General features: G+C 55.5%; 10 protein-coding genes across 10 annotated transcripts; 6 read left to right on the plus strand and 4 right to left on the minus strand.

Moving 5' to 3' along the window:
- The first annotated feature begins 45 nt into the window (after positions 1-45).
- On the plus strand, positions 46-1,938 carry L226DRAFT_554999 (uncharacterized protein). The gene is made up of 7 exons (XM_067683030.1): positions 46-150; positions 214-431; positions 482-504; positions 559-717; positions 767-1,084; positions 1,140-1,512; positions 1,570-1,938. Exons 1-7 carry the CDS (start codon positions 118-120, stop codon positions 1,772-1,774), a joined length of 1,329 nt encoding a protein of 442 aa, XP_067530505.1. The 5' UTR covers positions 46-117; the 3' UTR covers positions 1,775-1,938.
- A 185-nt stretch (positions 1,939-2,123) lies between these two features.
- On the plus strand, positions 2,124-3,807 carry L226DRAFT_493652 (PLP-dependent transferase). The gene is made up of 4 exons (XM_067677452.1): positions 2,124-2,270; positions 2,331-3,114; positions 3,163-3,305; positions 3,362-3,807. The coding sequence occupies exons 2-4, from the start codon at positions 2,364-2,366 to the stop codon at positions 3,785-3,787; spliced, it is 1,320 nt and encodes a 439-aa protein (XP_067530506.1). The 5' UTR covers positions 2,124-2,270; positions 2,331-2,363; the 3' UTR covers positions 3,788-3,807.
- Positions 3,808-3,886: 79 nt separating this feature from the next.
- On the minus strand, positions 3,887-4,535 carry L226DRAFT_471100 (uncharacterized protein; the record flags this gene model as incomplete). Its single annotated transcript, XM_067676354.1, has 4 exons — positions 3,887-3,957; positions 4,021-4,104; positions 4,164-4,301; positions 4,370-4,535. The coding sequence occupies 4 exons, from the start codon at positions 4,533-4,535 to the stop codon at positions 3,887-3,889; spliced, it is 459 nt and encodes a 152-aa protein (XP_067530507.1).
- Positions 4,536-4,851: 316 nt separating this feature from the next.
- L226DRAFT_493657 (uncharacterized protein) lies at positions 4,852-6,877 on the plus strand. Its single transcript, XM_067677453.1, has 4 exons — positions 4,852-4,890; positions 4,947-5,150; positions 5,208-6,252; positions 6,305-6,877. The coding sequence occupies exons 1-4, from the start codon at positions 4,877-4,879 to the stop codon at positions 6,596-6,598; spliced, it is 1,557 nt and encodes a 518-aa protein (XP_067530508.1). The 5' UTR covers positions 4,852-4,876; the 3' UTR covers positions 6,599-6,877.
- Positions 6,878-6,934: 57 nt separating this feature from the next.
- L226DRAFT_539383 (uncharacterized protein) lies at positions 6,935-8,671 on the minus strand. The gene is made up of 3 exons (XM_067681674.1): positions 8,560-8,671; positions 7,914-8,493; positions 6,935-7,849 (listed from the first exon to the last, which is right to left on the minus strand). The coding sequence occupies exons 2-3, from the start codon at positions 8,231-8,233 to the stop codon at positions 7,327-7,329; spliced, it is 843 nt and encodes a 280-aa protein (XP_067530509.1). The 5' UTR covers positions 8,234-8,493; positions 8,560-8,671; the 3' UTR covers positions 6,935-7,326.
- Positions 8,672-10,033: 1,362 nt separating this feature from the next.
- On the minus strand, positions 10,034-10,690 carry L226DRAFT_555002 (uncharacterized protein). Its single transcript, XM_067683031.1, has 3 exons — positions 10,448-10,690; positions 10,176-10,386; positions 10,034-10,119 (listed from the first exon to the last, which is right to left on the minus strand). The coding sequence occupies exons 1-2, from the start codon at positions 10,634-10,636 to the stop codon at positions 10,294-10,296; spliced, it is 282 nt and encodes a 93-aa protein (XP_067530510.1). The 5' UTR covers positions 10,637-10,690; the 3' UTR covers positions 10,034-10,119; positions 10,176-10,293.
- A 148-nt stretch (positions 10,691-10,838) lies between these two features.
- On the plus strand, positions 10,839-15,603 carry L226DRAFT_539388 (TBC-domain-containing protein). Its single transcript, XM_067681675.1, has 6 exons — positions 10,839-11,160; positions 11,779-12,268; positions 12,322-14,684; positions 14,744-15,044; positions 15,103-15,282; positions 15,341-15,603. The coding sequence occupies exons 1-6, from the start codon at positions 10,928-10,930 to the stop codon at positions 15,431-15,433; spliced, it is 3,660 nt and encodes a 1,219-aa protein (XP_067530511.1). The 5' UTR covers positions 10,839-10,927; the 3' UTR covers positions 15,434-15,603.
- A 145-nt stretch (positions 15,604-15,748) lies between these two features.
- L226DRAFT_616524 (uncharacterized protein) lies at positions 15,749-16,794 on the plus strand. Its single transcript, XM_067686916.1, has 3 exons — positions 15,749-15,806; positions 15,869-16,004; positions 16,064-16,794. Exons 2-3 carry the CDS (start codon positions 15,912-15,914, stop codon positions 16,472-16,474), a joined length of 504 nt encoding a protein of 167 aa, XP_067530512.1. The 5' UTR covers positions 15,749-15,806; positions 15,869-15,911; the 3' UTR covers positions 16,475-16,794.
- A 684-nt stretch (positions 16,795-17,478) lies between these two features.
- On the plus strand, positions 17,479-20,917 carry L226DRAFT_515198 (uncharacterized protein). Its single transcript, XM_067678436.1, has 8 exons — positions 17,479-17,581; positions 17,674-17,793; positions 17,885-18,008; positions 18,075-18,280; positions 18,332-19,415; positions 19,478-19,660; positions 19,715-19,971; positions 20,023-20,917. Exons 3-8 carry the CDS (start codon positions 17,954-17,956, stop codon positions 20,797-20,799), a joined length of 2,562 nt encoding a protein of 853 aa, XP_067530513.1. The 5' UTR covers positions 17,479-17,581; positions 17,674-17,793; positions 17,885-17,953; the 3' UTR covers positions 20,800-20,917.
- On the minus strand, positions 20,798-22,736 carry L226DRAFT_493670 (uncharacterized protein). The gene is made up of 4 exons (XM_067677454.1): positions 22,714-22,736; positions 22,453-22,653; positions 21,351-22,395; positions 20,798-21,298 (listed from the first exon to the last, which is right to left on the minus strand). The coding sequence occupies exons 1-4, from the start codon at positions 22,725-22,727 to the stop codon at positions 20,999-21,001; spliced, it is 1,560 nt and encodes a 519-aa protein (XP_067530514.1). The 5' UTR covers positions 22,728-22,736; the 3' UTR covers positions 20,798-20,998.
- Between the last annotated feature and the right edge of the window lie 311 nt (positions 22,737-23,047).

Raw genomic sequence — 23,047 nt, forward strand, 5'->3', positions numbered from 1 at the left:
TAAGAATCGGGGCCTGTCAGCCGTTGGCGCGGTCGCAACTGTCCTCCGAACCACATCAAGCGTCCTTCCAGGGCAATATCTGACTTCCATCTGAAGATCTATCTGCAGAAGAACATTATGGCCTCTGAGGCAACTCCTCAGAATATAGACGTAAGCCCAATACCTCTCGCCCAGGCAGCTCAGTCACGACGTCGCTTAACTGCTGGATTACAGGTTGAGGACAAACACGAGCCCGTCCCTCTGCAAGAAGCCTCTCGAGAAGCCGGTAGCCATAGCAATGAGATTCAACAGGAACATAGTGAGGAAACAGGAGCAGACCCAGGCATCCAGTCGTCGATAGAGGAGGTCTGGTACCTGAAAGAGATAACGTTCAGACCCGACCCGCAGAGCCCGCCAAAACGATTCAAGATCATCACCCAAAACTTCAACGGGTAAGCTTGTTGTTTCTAGGAGTGCTCCTCTACTGAAGCTGCTGCGAAAGACCATGCTCGTTCATTGCCATCTGTAGGCGGTCTTAGTCCGTCGCATCGCAGCTATACTCACTATAACTGAATATAGGCAACATCCTGATTCTGCGTGAAAAGATACAGATTCTTCCTCACGAGCGCACATCTGTGTCCTATGACCATCTGTCCCAGCTCGTTGCAGAATACCTCCTGCTGACATGTCCGGACGTCGACATCTCCGCCGCACTCTCCGTCATGCCCGCCACACGCAGTGGGTGTTATATACCCCAACAGCTTTCCCATGCTGACGTGGCTTCTAGAGGGACTGGACCTCAACCCGCTCTTTACTGGGCTTTCATCGTTCCGCCCAGCTGGGGCTGGAGGCGAATTGAAGCTCTTCGAGCAGGCCGGTATCAAACTGGTGCACGGCTGGCTCGTGGACCCTGCCAGTCCCGAGTATGAAGTGCTCTCGCGCACTGAAGACTACGACACGTCGGTGAACCTACTCGTCGAAGTCGACCACCTCACGAAGGGCCACTTTGTCGTCGCTGACTCCGAGCCCTCGTCGTCTCAAGGCCCTTCGCGCCGTCAGTCCACGTACAACCTGAGTCCAGAAGAGCAGAAGAAAGTAGAAGATGGTGAGCTGCGCTCTTCATAGGGTCCCGCGCTCATTTTGACGGATTCACATCCCAGCGCTTGTCGTGCGCAGTTTCATAGAGAACGCGCCCTCCCAGCTCACCTACTACGGGCTCTTCCACCTCGCTTCGTCCCTGGAACCCGACACCCTTGCAGCACTGTTCCGCAACTCGCACCTTTCTGTACTCTACAAGTCACCAGGAGATGATGGTGCACTGTACAGCCTTGTCACGGACCAAGTATTCCTTCACGAAGCATCTGTCGTCTGGGAGCGCCTCGAGGACATCGATGGTGGATGGTCCACGTTCGTCGACTCAGAATTTGTGCGTTCAAGTCCCGCCGGAGGAGACTATGCGGGACACACCGCGGAGAGTGCCCTTGCCGCACTAGAGCAACAGACCGGTGGACTTACATTGGTGGATCGTGCGGAGTGAGTGCCTCTCCACGTTCTACCACCCTGTACGCTTTCTGACCATTGTTCCAACAGCGAGGAACTGGCGAGGCAATTGCAAGACGAAGAGAATGCGCGCTTGCATGATCACTACGCCCGGCGGGACCTCGAGCGCATGGAGCGAGAACGCGCGGAGCAGGAGAATGAGCGCGAAAGGAGGGAGCGCGGTCGCCGTGATGAACGTCAACGTGCGCTCGACAGCGCGATGCGTCCTAAGAAGAAGGATTGCATCATCATGTGAGCGGTCCTCTACCTCGACCATGAGCTCATATTGTACAGATACTAGTGTAATCTTTGGGAGTGTGCCATTCCATCACTACTTATACGGAATTCAATTGGTTTCTGCCAAGTGCCGCTCATACGTGGTATCACGCCAGACATGTCTATTCGACCCGGTAGAGAATTATAGTATTCAGAAGTCATACGCTTTCGTGTTCCAACCCATATGGTCATTTCTCGGTGCTCCTCCCCCTTTCCAAGTCCTCCGTCGTCGGGGTTCCGCGCCAAGTTTGTGTGTGGCGCGAGATCCGATCGGGACCCCATATTTTCTGGTCAAGTTGTAAGACTCATGACGGTGCAGCCGACAGTCTCAACCCCACAAACTACTCTCACCATCTTGTCTTTCACGTCTCATCATCCGCAGGGGCGAAGGCAGTCTTACACAATTACTTCGTGCACTAACAACGCGCGAGGTTTCATCTGCCAGAAGCGCCTGTAATCGCGAGGTGGTCTTGACTGTAGGTGTATCGAGCATCCTGATTTTAATCGCATACCAAGTAGCTGATGTAGGGGACTAGGTATCGCAAGCGAAGTGCCTTTAAAACGAAGCGATGCCTCTCAACGACAAGCTGAATGCAGCACTCGCGTCGCGCGAAAAGCGGCTGATCCGCCGCCGCCTCCCGGACCCCAACGCAGATGACCATCTCGTTGATTTCTTCACCAACGACTACCTCTCGCTCTCGCATTCAACCGACCTACGCCAGCGATTTTTGCACAAGTTGAAGGACTCGCCGCATGTCCTTGGCTCTGGCGGATCGCGGCTGCTCGTCAACGGACACGCGCACGCGTCTTTCGAGGCGCGTCTCGCGGCGTTCTTCCGCGCGCCCGCAGCGCTCCTCTTTAACTCCGGCTTTGACGCAAACGTCGGCTTCTTCTCCAGCGTGCCCCAGCCGGAAGACGTGCTCGTGTACGATGAGAACATCCACGCGTCGGTGCATGACGGGATGCGCGCGTCGCGCGTCAATGCACGCGTCTCGTTCGGGCACAACTCTGTCGATGCCCTCCGGAGCACACTGGAAGAGCTGATCGCGACGCGTCCGGGACTGCAGACGGGAGAACGCAGTGTGTTTGTCGCGGTGGAGAGCCTGTACAGCATGGATGGCACGCTCGCGCCTCTCCTGCAGATCGTCGAGGCCGTCGAGGAATTACTCCCTCTCGGAAACGGCTATGTTGTCGTGGACGAGGCACACTCCACGGGTATCTACGGCCCTCAAGGCAGAGGACTAGTCGCTGCGTACGGTTTGGAAGATCGGGTGTTTGCACGTCTGCACACCTTCGGCAAGGCTCTTGCAGGGACGGGAGGTACGTCCGAGTTATCCCGACACGGGTACTCAAGCTGAGGGATCACAGCTGTGCTACTGATTACACCACTCGTGCGCGACTATCTGTTAAACTACGCGCGGTCACTCATCTACACCACATCGCTGAGCTATGCCAACATCGTCGCAGCAGATTGCTCCTTCGATATGCTCGATGAAGGCGAAGCAGAGAAGGTGCGTCTTGAATCATCCGGATTCGCTCATGTACTCACAATCGCGCTCTACCTTAGCTCTCCAGGAAACTCTTGGATCTGAGCACATACTTCCTAGCATCGCTCCGCCGAGAACTGGCAGTACATCGTATATCTCCTGTTCTGCTGTTCCTCCCGCCACATCTCGCCGTCGCTCGCCCAGAGACACCCTCCGATCCATCTACCCTCCCGACCCCGATCATCCCCGTCCTAACGCCGCACCCTCGCCCTCTCTCCGCGCACCTCCGCGTCCGCGGCCTCAACGCTCGCCCGATCACCTGGCCGACGGTACCCAAAGGCGCAGACCGCATACGTGTATGCCTGCACGCAAGCAACACTCGTGAAGACGTGGATAGACTCGTGAGCGGAATGATCGAGTGGGCGGAAAGTTGGGATATGGCGCAGAACACGGGCAAGTCGGATCCAGCGGTTGAGGCTGTTGCGGTGGTGCAGGCGAAGCTGTGATGAGAACAGAATTTGACATGCTATGAAGTATATCTAGTTAAGAATCCGCAAGGGAAACAGCGTTGACATGCTACGCTCACTCTTTGGGAAAAATCGAGCTCAATCTGGCAGTGCTTCGATTTCCTGTACACTCGTCTGCAAGAACTGTTCATACGAGTCTTGGTAACCAACTAGGAAGACGCGGTCAGATTGCGGCCGCTGGCAGTAGCACCAAACCCCAAAGGAACACCCACCTGGAGTCTTCGCTCGGGCTCTGTACCTCGCGACCACTTCTCGATTGTGTCGGATCGCGGCCAACTGCGCCTGCTTAATCGTTCCTGCAAGTTCTATGAGAGTCAGGATACAGATCGATGGTGCAGACTCAATTGAGCTGTACCGGAGACGTGGACAACGTGCGGAATGACCTTCCTCCCGTCAATGGTCGCCATCAGGGTAACGCTCGCCCATGCAATCTTGTGCGGGTCTCTAGCGACGCGTATGATGCACAAGTTCGTGCGAGGAGAGAAGTACTTGACTATGGGCGATAAGCACAATCTTAGCTTCTCCGATTTCGGTGCCACGCCAAATGAGCAGGGAACTTACTCGTCAGCGAGGAGCCCACTGCGCCCCAGCCATTGTTGCCAAAGTGTGTGATGACGCTATGTTTGAGCGCAGCCCATATATGTTTGCTTGTGATCTCCTCTAGGGCATGCGTGTTAAGTCCCGCTGAGATAGGAAGAAACTCGACCAGTAGCCAGCGGTTCTGCATGAGGGAGACTCAGTGTGTACCTTGGGCCTCTTCCAGTAGTCTTACCTTGAACCTAACCATGTCTAGTTCGATGAGTACCTGGGCCGGTACGCTCGACGCGTCGGTGGTAGGTAACGGCTCTGGTCAACCGTGAAGTTTAGTCAATAGGCGCCCTGGTCCCAATGCCTTCTGTTCGAGTCTCTGTCGTGACAATTTCAGACAATCTGAGGATACGATAAGAGTCAAGTGTGAAAGTCAGCGTCTAAGCTGACTTCAGGGCCGGCTTCTCGACATGATGAACTTCCACGGCGTGGCGGGGTTGTTGCGTACCACAACCGTCCACTCAAGAGCATATAAGTATCATGCCTCGAACATCGTGAGTCGCCTTATATCTATTCGGGACCTCTACTTGCTAACTTGCTCGTGAATCAGTATCCTCAGACTTGACGAAGACGTTCTTAACGCAATCCTAGAGATATTGCTCTGCGTAGGAGGGTTGGGTGCGTTATCTCGGACCAGTCGTCACGTCCGAGCTGCATGCATGCCGATTCTTTTTCGTAAATGCTTTCGAACCATGCGAGTGCGTCTCCCGGAACCCTACATTTTTCTACCGGCTCCTCTGTGGTCGCATGTCCAGTACGAGTCCAGCACCCTTTTCCGTTTAATGCCACATGTGCTCATCTCCTGACACAGGTCGCTGGTAATTCGGGACGATTGCTTCGACAAAATGGATGCAAGTGACTCGCCGTACACCGATAACTGCTTGCTTTGTGGAGCCCTTGCCGGGCCGCTGTTCGAGCAATGGCTTCCTAGGATGCCGCGGCTACGTTCAATCACACTATACCAGAATCCCTTCAGTGGCGAGCAATCGCATGGGATATCATGGTCTGCTTTGTGCGCGGTAATATCAATTCCGACCATACGCACCCTCAAGATTGACCGACTGCATGTCTGTCCTGCCCTACGACCCGATGACGAACTCCACGTTGCCTCAGTTGCCCCACTCGCATCCTTCCAGTACATTTTCGACAAGCCAGCTCTATCGTCTGTTTATGTTCGGCCTGCCTTCAGGCAACCCGACTACACCGCGGAGATGAAGGCGCTCAGCACGGCTCTCAGGGCGCTACACGAGAGCCTGGAGGTAATATCACTACCCACTTCCTCGGTATCAATTCAGGTCTTCTCCATGCACACCTGGCCTCGTCTACGGCGTGTTGTTCTGCGTGGAGAACCATCCGACAGCCTGGTGTCGTCGATCCTCTCGGCCATTTCTCATCTTCCATCCCTGAAATCCCTCGTCCTCAAGTTCTCCGCGTCGGTGCAAACTCGCCCCGGAGTGCTCTGGCGAGGCGACAATGTCACTTCTTTCCCCTGTCCGGTCTTGGAGGAACTCGTTCTTACATATCCAGATCCCGCCGATCAGATCTTCGACCATCTTCCGCCGACTCTACTCGCCCTTTCCCTTTGCTGCTGGCGTCACTTGTATCATGAATTCTTCAGTCCATATCGATCATGGGACCCAAGTGGCGGGCTGATATTCAACCTGCTCTTCTCCTCCTCTGAGATGTACCGAGTCCTGCGCCGATCGCAGACCCCGATGCTCCTCCGTCTAACCCTCGAATATCGTGCCGACGACGGAGACGAAGAGCTCCTCCATCGTATCGCTCAGGCATACCCCCGCCTCACCTACATCAAGTTGATACGATACAGACCTCGTGAGGCGGACACTGTCCCTGTGGTAAGTGCTCTTCCGTAGCTATCTTTGTACCTGCGTACTGATGAGATATCAGGAACACATAGCACGGGCGTTAAGCCCGCTTGCGCACCTCAACGAGCTGAAGCTGTACTTGGACCTCCCGGATATGCCTCTCCCGAGTCGCACCTTTGGGCGTGGCGGTGGAGGGCTGTACGATGCTTCCGAATTCGCGCAGTTCCGCGAGACTATGCAGGAAACAGCAGGTCTATTCGCGCGAGAGTTAAGTGCGTCTGTCAAGTACGTGTCCATCTTTACTCCTACGGCATCTCGATCAATGTGGGCGCGTTTCCGAATCGCTCATGGGAAGGCTTTGGAGGAGGATACATAAGGGACGGCAATTTGTTGATACGATGTGCGAAGGTACGTTGAAGGGTGGCTCCGGAGGAGTACATCGAATGAGATGGGTAGCTGGCCCATCTTGAACGAGACGATTGTTAGTGGTATAGTGGCTCAAGAAGAATGTTACGAGGGAGGTGATTCACGTACTTATATGGCCCGGCGTAGATGTGATCGTCAAGAGGACCGCTTTGACTACTGAGTGGCACCTTGGTCAGTGCAAGTTGAGGGGTACTGAGACTTACCTCTGCGCTGGGCGTTCACGCAGGGTCATCCACATGTGCGAAATTGCAATGCATGCTACGTAGCATGAACCTCTTCAGGGTGAGCCATGATACAAGACGATGTTACACCCTGGCACATACTGTACGTCAGCGCAAAGCAGACACGGGTGGCAACGCCACTCATATTGTATACAGCGACAACAAGATTGCAGAGGCGATTTCACCACGCAGGAGGGAAGGCAACGGGAAGTGATAGCATTCAATGTATGTTGTAGGATGGGAAGGACCGGGGCCGATGTAGACAGATGCCAGATAGAGAGCGTGTGATGATTGTCCCTCCAGAAACCGAAGTCCCATGTCTAAATAACACAACAGATGCCGAAGAAAGCGAAACAAACTCAATGAGTGACGTGATTAATCATGATCAACGAACGTCCGATAAGCATAGACAGAGGCACGCCGGGCTTCATACCCGCCGGCCCCCGGTCGCGAACTCTCAGCGCGGATTCCCTCCTTGGCCCGGGGTCGGCGGGAACGCGGGCTCCTCCGCGTCGCCATCCGCATGCTGGAGGAACTGGTCAATGATCTCGCGCCAGTCCGACTGCCCGCCCTCATCCCAGTGCTCATGCGTCTTGTGGTCCACGACCATCGGCGTCGGCAGCGGTTCCAGCCCGCCGCCGTGTAGCCACCGGTCGACCCTGTCCCCGCACTCAAAGCTGAACGGCCGTAAGACGAACTCGGGGCTGAGCGGCGAAAAGAACGACATGTCGCTGTAGCTGTGCTTGTGGAGCGACAGCGGCGCTGGACGGGTCGGCTGGCGCGCACTGAACGTCGTTGCAGAGTAGGACGGGCTCTCCACGGGGGAAGCGGTGAAGGAGAAGAGCGAGTCGAACGGGCTGTCGTCGTCTGACGATAGGGGATCGATGTCCACGAGCTTCAGGCAATATCGACGCGAGCCCTGCGAAAGGTACTGATCGGGCAGGATGTTGAACAGGGGATCCTGCTCGAGGTCGGCATCGCTGCAGGAAGTACAGCCATCGTCAGTTCCTGCTCAAGCTCGTGATCTTGGAGATCAAGACGCACTATGGCAGCGACGTCTGCGGGGGCGACGTGCGAATCGTGCTGGGGCCTGCTCTCGTCTTCCATATATCATGGTAATGTGATTTGGTTGCGCTCCTCGCAGAGCTGACACTGGCAGCTGGAGAATGCGCCGAGCGCGGACCATGAGGACGGCGGCTGGGCCTGTCGGGCGAGTGGACATTGCTGGTGTTGATCTTGGATAGCATGACGCGAGGTCGTGAGCGGGAAACGGAGGCGGGGAGGGAAGGATATGGGTCTGTGGAAGCGGGGGAGGGGTAGCGACCGAAGGTCGAGAGATTGAGGCTTCGGGATCTCCTATGCATGTCTGCGGGAGCTTTTGAGAGGGGGCTTCTGAACGCGGGCGGCTCGGGTTTGGCATGTGCAGATGGAGGCGCTATCAGAGACGTCCCTCTGCGATGGGCGGTTGACGTGAGAGCATGAGCGCGGGCGGCGGAAGTGGACGTGAGCGCATCTGACTGGAGGTAACTCATGGGGGACGGCGTGGAGGGGCGGTGGCGCTCTCACGCAACATCTACGTTTCTGACTTTCTATATGAGCATCGCGGCATGGGAATGCGCAGGTCCTGCGGTGCGGAAGTTGTCCGAGTGTGAGCCTCTTCTGTCCGAGTACAGCGAAGGGAGCTTCTCACCCTCAGGGATGCTGTGCCAGTCTTCGCCAACCACTGCAGAGGACGGTGCGGAAGGCAGTGCTGCTGTTTGCGGTCACTAGGGCATTTCCGCCACGCATACCGCGGTTGGCTTGGACCAGCGTTAGTGCTGTATCTTGATACTAGAAGAATGGTCGTGCATCAGCTCGAAGGCCACGGATGTCATGGGATGCTTGATGAATATGATGTTCGCTGTCCATGTCAGACTTCGGGAGATACCGGAGGACGCGGTTGCCAACTCATCAATGATCATACCAGCAGTCGAACTTGTGGAAATCAAGGCCGTGGTCATGAAGAAGGAAGCAATGGCCGACTTAGGCGTTGTGGCTCAGCATTGAACAGCATTTGACGATCAGTACCGGCCGATGAGCACGGCACCGTCCCGCGAACGCCGCAGGAAAGTGTCAACAAGTAACCTTTCCTACGTACACGTTCTTCACGCCCATCTTGGGATGGCATATAGGAATTTGTAGAGATGTCTAGGCCGAACAGGCGTAGCGCAGACTTGTGTCTTGCCATGTACAGTAACAACGGTGACTCACGACGGGTTATGACATCGGGGTGCGAAGACACCGGAATCTGTCCCGGAAAGCGCAAGAGTCCGTACGTCACCTCCTGACGAGATAAAGATCAGAGAGGATCACCGCACCATTTGGCCAACTTGATGCGTCGGCCTCAAAGAAGGACCGCAATAAGCCAAAGCAGTCGCCGGTGTATGGATGCCACTGCAGCAATCATGTGTAGACGTCAGTACTCATGATAACCCATGCCGGAAGAAATATCCTGACCAGAGTTCAACATCGCTCCATGCACCCATGCAGACTGACTCCCGCGCCGTCGTCGGACGTGCTGCGCCCGTTCGTCACGTCGACGCCATCAACGTCGCACCGACCGAATACGGAACGACCATTTGCGATGCGCACACAGATCGTCGAACCATGTCTAGGCACAGCGAGAGGCATATTTGCGAGAATGTCGTTTTGTGTTCCTCTATCCTCGAGCCGCTTTCGGAAGACTGTGACGAAGTGCCTTCATGCCGACGGCCGTCCTCTTAATGAATGCCTGAGTGAGTGATCAACGTCCGTCGTCGGCACGCCATTAGTGCTAGGTGCGTACCTGACATTAGCCTGGGCTCTGGAGCTTGAATGACAACAGTCACGCACACATCGCTGTGGATATGCGTCGCAGTCATTGTAAGAATGGCGTGAAACATTCAAGACACCCATAATGATCGTCTATTAGCTAGACTGCATAAGTATCGAGACAATGTGCTTTCCGGGAGGACAGATCCACAACGGAGTCCTAAGGTGCCAACCTCGCCTAACGACTGTAGCTTCAATGGAATTCAACCACTTTAAGCTGGACGGATGGACTTGGCTCGGTCCACTGCCGGCGAGTCAATAAACTCGATGAATCAACGACTGACCTCACCATTGCGGAGTTGCTACGGCCACCTCGGGATCCCCGAACAACCATGAACAAACCATGCCCACGGTGGACGCTTCGAATCGCACGAATGAATCAGATTATGCATGTATTACGCTGCGAAGAAAGTAGCGCGTGAGTGCAAAGGTCTCGATCAACACGAAGGTGCTCACATGTACAGATGAGTGGTGAAGACATGACTGGAACGAAGGAAGTGAACAGTGGTCATTCTGCCGCAGCGACATGGAGCGTGGTGTCCGACGGAGTTGAGGAAGAACGCTTACGTTGGGACTACCTCCTCACGGAGTCAGCTTGTGTTCTCGCTTGCGCCAGTACACCCTGCTGCTGTTCAGCCAGGACTCTCCGCTTGTTGAAGTAGTCGATCTGAACGCGTGTCAATCTACGCAGGTTCGGAGATCTAGTCTAGTAACCTACGAACACGTACCCAGCTCTTAGCGCAGTTCTTCTCGTACGCCTTCTTCACGTCGGCGCACGCGGTCCCCTCGTCCCCAGGTTTGACAATATTCGCACCGTCGAGGCAGGCAAAGTAAGCGTCGCGGCTCTCCCAGCACTTTTGACGGTCCGCCCTCGACGTTGGGTCGGGTGTCTCAGTCTTGCCACCAAACCAGCCCATGTAGACAAAATCAAGAACAAGCAGGAAGATGTGCGGAGGTAAGTAGTGTTCGGTGGACAGGAGCAGCTCGACAATCCTTGCAATATTCCGCCAGATGGATGGGTAACCCAAATAAGGACATACATACAGAAAATAACATAAGTGCAAACTCTTAGTAACCCTTACATGGGCATGACGACGTAATTGGACTCGGCGGCGACGATCTCCCTGCACGACCACCACGACCCTCGCGCTCGACGTTCACCACCCTGGCTTTCTCTTCAGCGCGACGCTTAGCTAGACGTCGCCGACATGGCGTCTTCGTCGACCCAAACGACACCGGCACACTCCCACCCGCTATCGCAGGACGAAGGGCCGTCGCGGGGTCGACGGTCGCGCGGCAAGCTGAACGAGGATAGCCCTAGACCACAGACAGACTACTTCACGCTCAAGGCCCAGCTCGATGATACCTCGATGGAGCAGACGCGATACACGAACGCGAACTGGGATGGAAGCGTACGCGGTTATGGGAAAGGGAACCGTAGGTGAGCACCGTACTTGTGAAATCCAAAGTCCGGGGAGAGTTGTTCGAAGAGTGGAAAGTGCGGAAGTGAAGAGAGGATCATAACAAAGCTTGTGGCCGCAAGCAAGCGTTCACGACATGCCTGCACGACCGGCGTGTTTCTGCATGGCGTGACTAGGGATGTTTTGGCTAGTCAAGCTGTAGGTGCCGACAAGAGCAGGAGACTCATTGGCGTACGAGAGGTTGACAGGCTGATTGCCCGTGACAAGCTGTTCGCCATCTTGTTCCACTTGACACTATCCTGGAACATACTCTGCAGAGTTGATTGCGTACTCATGATACCATACAACTATCATAATATGGCGCAGGGAGGCATGGGATGATCGCCGATTGAGAGGTCTTTTGACCTACGTCATGCCCGGGACCCTTGATAGAGGTAACGCCGGCTCAACCTCGCGTTGGTTCGTGCGGGCATACGCGAATCCGCGGTCTGCGTCCAGAGGCTATCGTCCCATTGCCTGCATGGCCGACTCTCGGAAATCACTGTGTCTGCAGCCCGCTCTCCGGTGTTTGCTCACATTTTCTCTGCGGTAGCGTCTTGATTATGTCGAGCTCCAGACTGAATGCAACTCTTCTTCAGGTCGGTGAAGCCTCCACCACTCATTGTAGTCGAGTCTTCAAGCGAAGATGTCGTTGCCGACACCGCTTCCCACTTCGAGATCTTGAGCGACGTACTACCGAATGGTAGCGCTGGCATCATGTCTCCTGGGACTTCCTCGAAGATCTTAAACACCAGATGGCACGATTACTCGGACGACGCTATGCGGGCGGCCGTGTCTGATCTCGCCTCTTCCTCTCAAGACATCCCCGTCGACCACCCCTGCTACCCCATCATCCGTGTTTTGTCATCTGCCGTCCACAACCTGACCCGAGCGCGGCAGGAACTCGAGGACAGCCGTCGCGAGCTCATTGAGAAGGAGGCTGCTCGGAAGGAGCGTGGGAAGCAGCTGCTGCAAGAGCTTCAGCCCTTTGAGAAGGACGTGGCCACCCGCGTTCTTCAATCCCTCTTCCCGAATGACGATGAGACCACGTACCAGGTTCACCGGGTCCAACGGCAGCAAAGCGTGATGGTGAGTTTGCAAAACTCCTGAGCGTTCCGGACCCGCAGCTCATGTCGTCGTAGTCTCTCACAGAGTCATTGACCGAAGCCATCAAGGACGAAGTTCCGATTTCGCGCAGCGTTCCGAAGGATGACCTGACGCCCATGGCGGCGACATTGGTCGTACCTCCCTCCCCAACTGTGTCAACCACTGTTGTGACCGCGCAGGCTGTTCCGACATCCCCTGCCGCCCGCGCGCCTCCATCGTTACAGACAATAGAGTCTTCTGACGGAGAGAGAACCGAAGAGGCGGGGACCGCGAAGAGTCCGGACCAGGGTGGATCAGGAGATGACGCGGCGAAGGCAGAGCGACCGTTATTTGGAGATTGGATGGGAACATGGTGGGCGAAGCCAAGGAGTAAGAGCAGAGCTCCAAAGCTGCCCTTCCCCACAGAAGGCGATTCCAGCGAGCCGACGAAGGAGACATCGTCCACGCCATCCGTCAGTGACGAAGTCACTTCGAGCCACTCAGTTCCTGCAACGCCGACCAGGGCTGCTCCTTCGAAGCGGAAGCCGACGCGCAGTGTCTTCGGCACGTTGGGCTTCTCGATCCTCAACCCGTCATCAGCTTCGCTGGCGGCGAAGAAGCGACGCAATATGTCTGTCACGGACATCCCAGATCTGGATCACCCTCCCGAGCGGCCCGAGACGCTCTTGGTCAAGTCCGCAAACGTTTCGCCGTCCAGCAGTCCCCTTCTGTCGCCGACCCCCATCCTGTCTGATCTTTCCAAGCCCTCGTCCTCATATGCCGCATCGCCATCACCTAGTGTTGTTCTCTCCGATGAGAAACCACCTCAGGGTGCCTCGCTTCGGGCGATCATTCAGGCGACACGAGTCATGACCTCGGATGCCAATAGCATCCTAACTGATCACGGTCGGGAAACGAGTCCTGTCATCGCGCAGATGGCCTTCGAGCTCGTAAGCAACGCCCGTGAAGGCGGACTGGAACTCCGCGACCGACCAAAGGAGAGGAAGGAGAGGAAGGAGCGCAAGGGTAGCGAGCGGCATGCCTCCCCGGTTGTGGATAACGATGCGACGTCTGCTGCCTCCCGGGCCCTGACGACTGCACAGGTTGGGCGGCGGACACCGAAGAGCCGCAAGACCAGCGTCAATCTCCCGTCTTTTGCCTCTCCTCTCTTCGGGTCATTCGCAATTCAGCAGCAGAAGAAGCCACTCGTTGCACCCGATAACGTCAAACAGAGCTCGTCGGACTCTCCACAACACACCGCACCACCATCACAGTCGCACACTAGGAAGCCCGCCTCTGTACCCCTAGAGTCTATCATACCCGTGAACGCCAAACCACCCACCCAGTATCTCTCCCGGCAGTACACCCCTTTGACTGCGCGTGACTTCCATTTCTCCATCCCGCTCCCCGACGACGCGAGGTCCATCTCGCCGCAGGGAGATGAGCAAAGTCTCGAGGGCATGACGGACCGGTTCGGTTTCATCTACGACGTCGCACGTTACGACGCATTGCTACTCCTGCGTGCAAAGGAGTGCAAGAACACCGCGCCTGCTTGTCTCACAGGCATTAAGGTCGCCGACCGCAGGGAAGATAACGTCTGGCCCGAGGATGAGGAAGACGCCTCGGCCACCGCTCTCGACATCGTTAAGGAGCCTTGTGACTGCGATGGCGACGACGGCGCAGACTCTGTCAGCATCAACTCTACGAGCACGCGCCCCACGATCCGTAGCACCCGCGGCGGTGACTCGATATCGGCCTCCTCTCAGCGTTCGCGCGGAGCCTCTCCCGCCTCTTCCAGAAGAATGAAGCGGACATCGACGCTCGTTAGTACGGCTACGATCAAGTCCTCGTCGTCTGTGCTCTCCGTCGACTCGGACACGCCCCGCCATATCTGCGCGAACATAATCAGACGCCTCCTCCAGCAGCTTACGGACATCCATGATCAGCGGCAGGCGGCGCAGCGCAAGGAGTGGGATCTCTTCCTCAAGCACCGGAGTAAAGCGACCGCGAACAAGTCGCTTTCGTCCGGGAACCGTTCTACCGTCGTCAGCGGGGCGGCGCAGCTGCTGGGACTTGGCACTGCGGACGAGGCTGAGGAACTCGAGCACAGCGAGGGCCTTATCGGCTTTGCGCAGTTCGGGCTGTCCTCCAGCAAGGACGAGAAGAAGGAGTTCGATCGTCTCGTGCGGAACGGTATCCCTCTCGCGTATAGGTCGAAGGCGTGGTTAGAGTGCAGCGGGGCGTTGGAGATGCGCGAACCTGGCGTCTTCGCCGACTTGCTCGCCGAATGCGATCCTATGAGCAGCGTCGTCAGGGAGATAGAGAAGGACGTGTGTAGAACGATGCCCCTGAACATCTTCTTTGGTCGGACAGGCGCTGGGGTCGAGAAGCTGCGGAGGGTCTTGATGGCTTACAGCCGGTGAGTAGCTTTCGGTCGGTGGCACTCGAATTGTCGTGCTGACTGGGACTACGTGGTAGACGCAATCCCGCTGTGGGTTACTGCCAGGGCATGAATCTTGTCACCTCGACGCTACTACTCGTCCATGCAGACCAAGAAGAGGCATTCTGGGTCCTCACCGCCATCATCGAGCGCATCCTACCGGAAGACTTCTTCTCTCCCTCTCTTCTCAGCTCTCGCGCGTGCCCCATGGTGTTGTTAGATTACGTGCGGGAGCTGATGCCGAAACTGTCGGCGCACCTCGTGGAGCTCAGCGTAGACCTCGGCGCGATCTGCTTCTCGTGGTTCCTCTCGCTCTTCACGGACTGCCTGCCCATAGAGGTGAGATAGTGATATGTCTCTTCTCATGCGTGTACATTCGATGCTGACAAAGCTGTAGACACTGTTCCGCGTGTGGGACGTTTTCATGGTCGACGGCGTGGATGTCCTGTTCCGCATCGCCTTCGCCATCCTTCGCACTAACGAGCAGGAGCTACTACGATGCTCTTCCATCCCCGCAGTCTATGTTGCCCTAGAGAGCCTGCCCAATCGCATGTGGGAGGCAGACCGGCTCCTCCAGGTTTGTCCACTCATGTTTTCTCTTTCTGTTGTCGCAGGAGGCTGACAGACCTTTGCAGGCGGAGGCTGAGTTGCGCAGCACTATCGCTCACGCGGACATTGTGAAGCGGCGGGACGCGCATATCGCGCAGCTGCGCGAGTTCATGGCGTAGATCTACAGTATTTTATTGCTTCTTGGACTAATGGATTGTGATGTTTCTCTGGGACGCTTTGTGTTCGAGACGCACGTATGCAGGATTTGCAGCATGTACACTATATCTTACATCTTCGGACCATCATACAAGGAAGGTCTGGATAATACAACGATCTGCTACAACACGCCAAACAAAATACTGATTGCCTATATAGAAAGGAGACCGGTACTCCGGCCCGCGTTATATTTGTGGGCGTCGGTGTGTACTAGCCAGCGCTAGTAACCCGGTTGCCTTCAACTTGAACTTGAACTTGAACTTAAACGACCATCGCACAATTCCGCCATTCCTAGCAACGCCCTCGGCAACGCTCGGTCAATATAGCTATAGAAACGTGAGTAGCTACGTCTCCTGATACTCAACTGCAATTCTGAGCCCGTCTCTTCGAGTTCCTAGTACTCGCACATTCAAGTTGACCGACCACCGCACCGTCCCCACTATGTCATCAAGTACTGCGTGCGGAGATTGGGCTGTACATGAACCCACGGAGATTCAAGCATTGTCTCGCGATGATGAACACGTAGAACGCACGGTCAGTCCCGTTCACCATGTTCTCTAGCGGCTCTATACTGAGTAGTGGAGGTTCTGCAGGGCACATGGTCTTACTCCTTTGCGCCCGATCCTCTGCCCGATCTTCTAGAGGACACAGTCGTTCACGAGGTAGATCACCATCTTGTGTCTATCTACTGGGCCCTTGTGTGGACCGTTCTCCGAAACATGGCGCACAGATCATCTCAGGTCGCAGTCCCAGAAGGTCTCGTTAACCAGGAGCCCGAATCGTCCACTTCCATCACCGCACGCAGGTTGTGTTGGCTCTATGGTGGATCTACAGATGAGTCCAACGTGCTACCAAATATCCCGCTCCCTCAGCTCTTGTTCGCGTTCGCCGACGTTGTGTTCAACAACGTCCGTGACTTTTGGAAACTCCAACCCTTGCTCCGTCGCACCTCGACGCGACACGACCCCGGATTCCTCGTACCATCATGCGCCACCGGCGTTTGACATCGGTGCCAATCTCAGGCGTCCCAGTCTTCCGTAACACCTCCAGGGACGTCCCTCAATCATCCGACGAGCCGATGTCCTCCCCGCAGCCGCAAGGATGTCCGCCCCGTCGCCCAATTGCTCTCGAACACACCCCACCACCGCTTCTACTACTATCTCGTCCTATTTGCTGTCCTTCCCGGCGCGTTCTACTCGGGGCGCCTTCTCCAGTGGAAGACCGAGGTTGGCGGGCGAAGAACTTGAATTGAACAACTAGTACAGGTACAGTCGCTATTACCATGTATACTGCGCTTCGCGAGCCCACCAACTTCCTATTGGCCATACCATCTTGTCTCCCACTTCTTTACCACATCTTCCTGAACATTTAATTCAACTGATATGTTCTTCGACCTTGTCCAATGTAACAAAGACCTCGGGCCGAGACTGCATCGGTCCAGAGTCTGAACAGGGTCAGCCCCGTGTGCGATGCCCCGGAATTTTGTCCTCCGGCAGAGAATTCTAGACCGGGGGCTGTATCGATGGTCGCTTATATCGTGGACTTTCCCAGGACATAGTAGCATGGCACTGTTCCGGTTAGTACCTGTGCTTCTGCTGTGGAAGCCGAGCAATTGCAATATACCTGTGGGCTAGCCGTCAATGGCTCTGTTCTTCTGTAATCTCTTATGCTATCTTCCGAGCGAGGACCGCCCCCGGACGGCCTGCACCTGCCGAGCATTGTTGTAAGCGCTGGCCCACCGGTCACGGGTGGTGGGACCGAATGCCACTCAAACCAGCCACTCGTCATAGAATCACCTATGGGTAGTCTTGTCAGGTGTACAAATTGATGACTATGTACTGGTATTCCCGTAGCATGGCATGAGGCAGTGTGCAAGCCTTGACTAACATTGTGGTTAGAGATTTGGGCGCTCGGCTCAGCTCGGCACACGAGGCCGGCGAGCGCTAGACATGAACTCGAACATCATCTACTATCCGGATCGGCTAATTGTGCTTCACTCCTCCACTCTCTTCCACCACCGAGGCGAAATCACACACATCGAGACGAATTGTTTCTTTATTGAGCTAGAGCGCATTACCGACACAAAGAACTACCATTGTCGGCCAATTGTGGTGAGTTCTGCTGGCGCACGTCAGGCTGCAAAGCGCATTGTCGAGTCGGCGCTGACACACCTGCTTAAAATCCGGGGGACGATTCATCACAGCCCTTCTTCTGGACCATTGTTCTTGCCCTAAATTGCCTCACTTCCTCAAGCACAACTTGCCTTTTCAAGCCCTCACCCGACCCTCCCGATTTCCATTCACGGCGCGCTTGGAGTCAGAACGTGAGCTCTTTGGCCGTTGCTATGTCACGGAAGCCGGAACTAACTCATCGATTGCGTCGCTTATGGTCTCCGCCTCATGGTCCTCCATCAGCGCCTGCGCATTGACCCATTGTTCGCCGCAGCCCACCACCTCAATTCCAACCACCACCTCATCTATAAGATGTCCATCTCTACAGCCTCAATCAGTAGCCCTTGCAGCTGCTCTTGCAGCTCAGGTATGGCGGATACTTACGCCTCCCCTCGCGTTCAGAAGGGTAACGCTCAACCCACCCGCCCTGCAGATGTTCATACTCAGAAGGCCGCCGCCGCCGCGAGCTGGCGTGCAGAGATCACTGGCCGCATTCACTTCTTCCCTGGCCAATTCGACCAATATATCGACGACCTTGTCCCGGCCTCAAAGGCCTATCGACCGGCGCGCGACATCAGTGATGCATTCTCGCTGTACAGTCCGGAGAAAGGGAGGGAAGTAGACAGCTATCCTGGTCTCGTGAGTCAACTTCGTTCTGCTCCTTTTTTGTGCCATTGACGAGGTTTGCAGATTACTGGCATGGAGAAGCTCGTGTCGCGGTTCGGCGCCACCGAGAAACTGTTCTTCTACGACACCCACGAGACTCGCATGTACTTCCCCTTCTCCGAGTTCGTCGAGCCAAATTCGTGGACATACCCCGATGTATCCGTCTCCTTCCCCGGAAAACCGATCGCTCCTGACGTTCTCAAGACCTCCCCTTGGCAACATATCGCGATGATTATCGAGGCGAAGCCGACCCGTGACGACGACCCCTACCTTAGGGAGGGTGAAGTTAACGCCGCAACGGCCGTCCAGAGCGCAAGAAATGCGAGGAACCTCCTGCTGGCACACGGCTTCCTCTCCGCGTTTGTTATTGGTTTCTATGGCGACATCGTACGGGTCATCAAGTACGACCATACGTCCGCTCTGGTCTCCCCGGCCTTTCCCATCCATCAGCACCCCGAGTACCTGCAGCGATTCCTGTGGCACTTCACGCACCCTGCATCCCGTACTGTACCAGTCGCTGGCGCTGACCCCACCACTCGACGTCTTACAGAAGACGATCATACCTGGGTCACTGAGCAGCTCCGAATCGCTGGGGTTCCAGACCTCACCAACGAGCTCAAGGAGTTCTACAAGGGCCGCAGGGTCTTGGTCCCGAGCGGTGCGGATGGGACCGCCATGCGGCCTTTCATTCTGTACCGTCTGCTCGACGTCAACTCACGGCTCTTCTCTCGAGCGACAATGGTTTGGCATACAATCGAGGATACACGGATTCTGGGACCGAACGAACGCCTCATCGACGAGCCTCACGGAGTGAAGCCGAAACAAAGGATCTTGAAGGAAGCCTGGCGACAGGTCGTACGACAACCCGAGGAAACGTTCTATAAGAGGCTATCTGACAAGATTTCTGATGAGGATTGGTCCGGACTGCCAAAGCTCGTATGCGGTGGAGATCTCGGGCAGCTCGATGTCCTCGAGTGGGAGAGGTCGACGGCAGACGTTTCTATCATGGACGAGAAACGTGATCTGAGATTGCCCTCCGCCCCAAGAGCGCATACATCGGCAGCGTCGCCTGCGGCAGGAGGGGCTTCGAAGGGAAAGGGTCGTGAAGGTACGTGGCAGCCTCCTCTCTCATTGCGGTCTCTTATTCAACATGGTCTTGCCATCCAGCAGCTCCTTCCTACCCTCACCGTTATCCCCAGCATCAGACATTTTCCTGGGCCATTGGTTCTGACACCAAGTGGACATACCGTGAACGTAGCCACATGCGTCTGGTCATCGATAATGTTGGGCGCTCTCTCGAGCGAGCGACGAGTACGGAGGAACTTGTCTGCGCTCTCAGGGACGCTGTCAAAGGTACGTGGATATCTTGAATGTTCTGCCAATGCTGCCGTACTGATTGGCAGAAAGGTCACAAGCTTGCATTCGAAAAAGCTGGCGTCCTCCATCGTGACATCAGTGTTGGCAATATCTTGATCGTGGATGAGACGGAAGACGGCAAGTTCGTTGGTTTCATACACGACTTTGATTACAGCGCCATGACGGACATCGCCCCCGGAGACGAAATGCCTGAACTATCAGCTGCTGAGACGATGGACGACGACGGTCTGGAGACCACTGGTAGTGTCATCATCACGTACAAGAAAGATGAACGTAAGGAACGAACGGTCAGTACATCTTCTCGGACTTACGCTTTCATCGGCTCACCGTGCATGCAGGGCACATACTACTTCATCGCGATGGAGATCCTCGATGGCGGCGTCGTTGTGCACGGCGTCCATCACGATCTCGAGTCGATCTACTGGGTCCTGGTATGGATCGTCCTCCGGCACACCATTCACAACCTCTCCGTTGAGGACGCCCAGGCTGTGTTCGTCTTCGGGAAGGACTCGCTCAGCTGGTCAGCTAAACATTATTGGTTGCAAAAGCAAGTGGATCGTTTCGACATTCCGGGAAACAAGCCTCTCGTCAAGCTTCTCCGTGACATGGCCATGCTGGTCGCCAGGAACGTCGGCTCGAAGTTTAACAAGCCGGAACCCATGACGTATGACGCAGTCATTGACCTCTTCGACGAGGCACTTGCATCCCCCGGCTGGCCTGCGAAGGACTTCGTTGTTTGCAAATGGCTGGCTAAGGCGCACACCACTGGTGTCCCTGGGGTTGTGCACGACCCCTGCAGCAAACCGAAACCTTCACCCCCCTCCAAGAAGATCGGTTCTCGCAATCCTCGCTCTCATGCCGAGAACATGCCTCCTCCTTCCGAAACCCCGGTGAGCTACACGGCTCGTCTACGCTCGAAGGGACAACGGAGCGGCGCAGCTGCCACTTCTGCGACTCCCTCAAGTGACAGACCGAGCTCGTCCTCATCATTGAAGAAGCGCAAGGCCGAGGGGCCGCTCGCAGAACCTGAGGCTTCCGGATCTGGGTCTGGGTCTGGTAGGAGTCGGTCCAGCAAGAGATCGAAAGGTAGTCGGCATAGCGAGCGCACAGACTGAGGGTGGCTGAAGGACTCGCCCACGAAGGTTTCCGTACTGTTCGATACTCATACACATACCCCTGTACTGTACATAACTGCAACCCATGTATTCCGACGACTCAAGACGACTGCTATCGATCATTCCAATGATCCACACAAAGTCAGATGCCCATGCACAGATCCCATGGTTCGCATATCGCCATCTCTCGCGCGAAACATTACAGATTTTCCTCGTATAGCGCCTTCCCATCAATGACTCGAAAAAGTGCCCAATTTCGAGTCTGAGATGCCGTCGGTGTGAATATCGACACATACCTGACGGATGCACTCAAATCTCGCGCAAAAACACTGGCCGTTTGGTCTACAGCCTCGCGGAACTGCGATAAGGCTGAAGTAGAGTAATACCCTCCGCCACCACGCCCCTCGACGCGGGTCGGAAGAGGCATATCCGGGAGGTCCAGGTGCAGCTTGAGCTCGCTGAGGTGAGCAAGCGGGCTTAATGCCCGAGCTATGTGTTCCTAATATCTCATCAATACGTAGGTACAAAGATAGTTGGTCGACCGCACTTACCACAGGGACAGTGTCTACTCCACGAGGTCTGTACCGTATGAACTTGAGGTAGGTGAGGCGTGGGTAGGCTTGAACGATATGATGGAGGAGCGCCTCGTCTCCGTCGTCGGCGCGATATTCGAGGGTTAGACGCACGAGCATCGGGGTCTGCGACCGGCACAGGACTCGGCACATATCAGTGGAGGAAAGAAGGAGGGCAAATAGCGGCCCGTCACTTGGGATCCAGAATCGATATGGGCTCAAGAATTCGTGGTACAAGTGACGCCAGCAGCAAAGGGATAGGGCGATTAGAGTCGACGGAAGATGGTCGAATACCTGATCGGCAGGATCTGGGTAGGTGAGAACAAGTTCTTCTAAGGCCGGACAGGGGAAAGCGATGGCATCCTCGCTTCGGCAGAGTACTCCGGGGCGAACTTGCACCGTCGCGGAGAACTTGAGGACGAGGGATTTCAGGAATGGAAGATGAGAAATGCCCGAGAGGAGCGACGACATCAGGCTGTCGGATGGTTCTCCCCGCAGAACAAGACGCCGGAGACGTGGCCAGGTGTGCATGGAGAAAATGTGAATTGGTACCGAGGGTGTGGGTAGAGACAGTACCTCCAGGCTCTCATGTACGGCTCCGAGAGCGGTACTCAGCGCCTTCATCTCGGCAGCGTAGTCCGGTTTCACGAGCACCGGCCATTCAATGATGACCGATAGAGCGGGCTTGCCGAGGAGGTACTCGAAGGACGCGAGAGGGGCAACAGAGACGATGTAGAGTTCATCACTGGGACGTAGGGCGGGGCAGACGTGCAGTCGGTCAATCTTGAGGGTGCGTAGGGTTGGAATTGACAGCATCCCACTCAACGTTGGCCATGATATTCCGTGCGAATCTTCGTCATTGAACGGGTTCTGGTATAGTGTGATTGAACGCAGCCGCGGCATCCTGGGAAGCCACTGTTCGAACAGTGACTGGGCAAGGACTCCGCAAAGCAAGCAATTATCGGTGTACTCCGATTCAGTTGCATCAATTTTGTCGAAGCACCCGTCCTGGATTACCAGCGACCTGTGTCATGAGGTGAGCAGAAGTGGCGTTAAGCGGAAAAGGGTGTTGGACTCGTACTGGATATGCGACCAAATAGAATATGGCAAAAACCATTCGGGATCCTCAGGACGGATCTGCATGAGTTGAAAGCACTGACGGAAGAGGATCGGCATGCACGCGGCTCGGAGCTGACGGCAGGTCCGCGATAATTCATCCAACCCTGCGCGGGGCAATATCTCCAGGATTGCGTTGAGAACGTCTTCGTTCAGTCTGAGAATTCTGATTTGTGAGGAAGTTGAATCAAGAACAAAAGCCCAAGATAAATATGAAACGACTCACGGTGGCTGAGGCATAATATATACATATACGTGGTTGTGCGTAACCAGTCCGTAACCCCGCCACGCCGAAGTTCATGTCGAGAAGCCGGCCCTGAAGTCGACTTAGACGCCGACTTGTAAGATGACCGAGTCTAGACTCTGCCTGCTTGCAGTTTACTCTCATCTCATCTTGGTCTCCTGAAGGACTCTGTCCATCTGGAAGTGAGCTATCATATGATTTCATTGAAGTAGACCTGACATAAATTCTCGACGGAAATTGTCACGACAGAGACTCGAACAGAGTGCATTGGGACAAGGGGCGCCTATACTAAACAGGCTTGACCAGAGCCGTCCCC

Source organism: Lentinus tigrinus (assembly GCF_003813185.1).
Source record: "Lentinus tigrinus ALCF2SS1-7 unplaced genomic scaffold L226scaffold_42, whole genome shotgun sequence".
Taxonomy (NCBI): Eukaryota; Fungi; Basidiomycota; class Agaricomycetes; order Polyporales; family Polyporaceae; genus Lentinus; species Lentinus tigrinus.

Excerpts from the sequence above, each read along its gene's own strand:
- L226DRAFT_554999 (XM_067683030.1), top strand. The coding sequence starts at position 118 with ATGGCCTCTGAGGCAACTCCTCAGAATATAGAC. Across the intron at positions 718-766 it reads CGTCATGCCCGCCACACGCA|AGGGACTGGACCTCAACCCG; the intron begins GTGGGTGTTATA and ends CGTGGCTTCTAG. Across the intron at positions 1,513-1,569 it reads ACATTGGTGGATCGTGCGGA|CGAGGAACTGGCGAGGCAAT; the intron begins GTGAGTGCCTCT and ends TTGTTCCAACAG.
- L226DRAFT_493652 (XM_067677452.1), top strand. The coding sequence starts at position 2,364 with ATGCCTCTCAACGACAAGCTGAATGCAGCACTCGCGTCGCGCGAAAAG. Across the intron at positions 3,115-3,162 it reads GGCTCTTGCAGGGACGGGAG|CTGTGCTACTGATTACACCA; the intron begins GTACGTCCGAGT and ends GAGGGATCACAG. Across the intron at positions 3,306-3,361 it reads ATGAAGGCGAAGCAGAGAAG|CTCTCCAGGAAACTCTTGGA; the intron begins GTGCGTCTTGAA and ends GCTCTACCTTAG.
- L226DRAFT_493657 (XM_067677453.1), top strand. Across the intron at positions 5,151-5,207 it reads CCTCTGTGGTCGCATGTCCA|GTCGCTGGTAATTCGGGACG; the intron begins GTACGAGTCCAG and ends CTCCTGACACAG. Across the intron at positions 6,253-6,304 it reads AGGCGGACACTGTCCCTGTG|GAACACATAGCACGGGCGTT; the intron begins GTAAGTGCTCTT and ends ATGAGATATCAG.
- L226DRAFT_539383 (XM_067681674.1), bottom strand. The coding sequence starts at position 8,233 with ATGCATAGGAGATCCCGAAGCCTCAATCTCTCGACCTTCGGTCGCTAC. Across the intron at positions 7,850-7,913 it reads CCGCAGACGTCGCTGCCATA|CGATGCCGACCTCGAGCAGG; the intron begins GTGCGTCTTGAT and ends TACTTCCTGCAG.
- L226DRAFT_555002 (XM_067683031.1), bottom strand. The coding sequence starts at position 10,636 with ATGGGCTGGTTTGGTGGCAAGACTGAGACACCCGACCCAACGTCGAGG. Across the intron at positions 10,387-10,447 it reads AGAACTGCGCTAAGAGCTGG|ATCGACTACTTCAACAAGCG; the intron begins GTACGTGTTCGT and ends ACACGCGTTCAG.
- L226DRAFT_539388 (XM_067681675.1), top strand. The coding sequence starts at position 10,928 with ATGGCGTCTTCGTCGACCCAAACGACACCGGCACACTCCCACCCGCTA. Across the intron at positions 12,269-12,321 it reads AACGGCAGCAAAGCGTGATG|TCTCTCACAGAGTCATTGAC; the intron begins GTGAGTTTGCAA and ends ATGTCGTCGTAG. Across the intron at positions 15,045-15,102 it reads CGGACTGCCTGCCCATAGAG|ACACTGTTCCGCGTGTGGGA; the intron begins GTGAGATAGTGA and ends ACAAAGCTGTAG.
- L226DRAFT_616524 (XM_067686916.1), top strand. The coding sequence starts at position 15,912 with ATGTCATCAAGTACTGCGTGCGGAGATTGGGCTGTACATGAACCCACG. Across the intron at positions 16,005-16,063 it reads ATGAACACGTAGAACGCACG|GGCACATGGTCTTACTCCTT; the intron begins GTCAGTCCCGTT and ends GAGGTTCTGCAG.
- L226DRAFT_515198 (XM_067678436.1), top strand. The coding sequence starts at position 17,954 with ATGTCCATCTCTACAGCCTCAATCAGTAGCCCTTGCAGCTGCTCTTGC. Across the intron at positions 18,281-18,331 it reads TAGACAGCTATCCTGGTCTC|ATTACTGGCATGGAGAAGCT; the intron begins GTGAGTCAACTT and ends CGAGGTTTGCAG. Across the intron at positions 19,972-20,022 it reads ATGAACGTAAGGAACGAACG|GGCACATACTACTTCATCGC; the intron begins GTCAGTACATCT and ends CCGTGCATGCAG.
- L226DRAFT_493670 (XM_067677454.1), bottom strand. Across the intron at positions 22,396-22,452 it reads TCTATTTGGTCGCATATCCA|GTCGCTGGTAATCCAGGACG; the intron begins GTACGAGTCCAA and ends CTCATGACACAG. Across the intron at positions 21,299-21,350 it reads GAGTAGACACTGTCCCTGTG|GAACACATAGCTCGGGCATT; the intron begins GTAAGTGCGGTC and ends ATGAGATATTAG.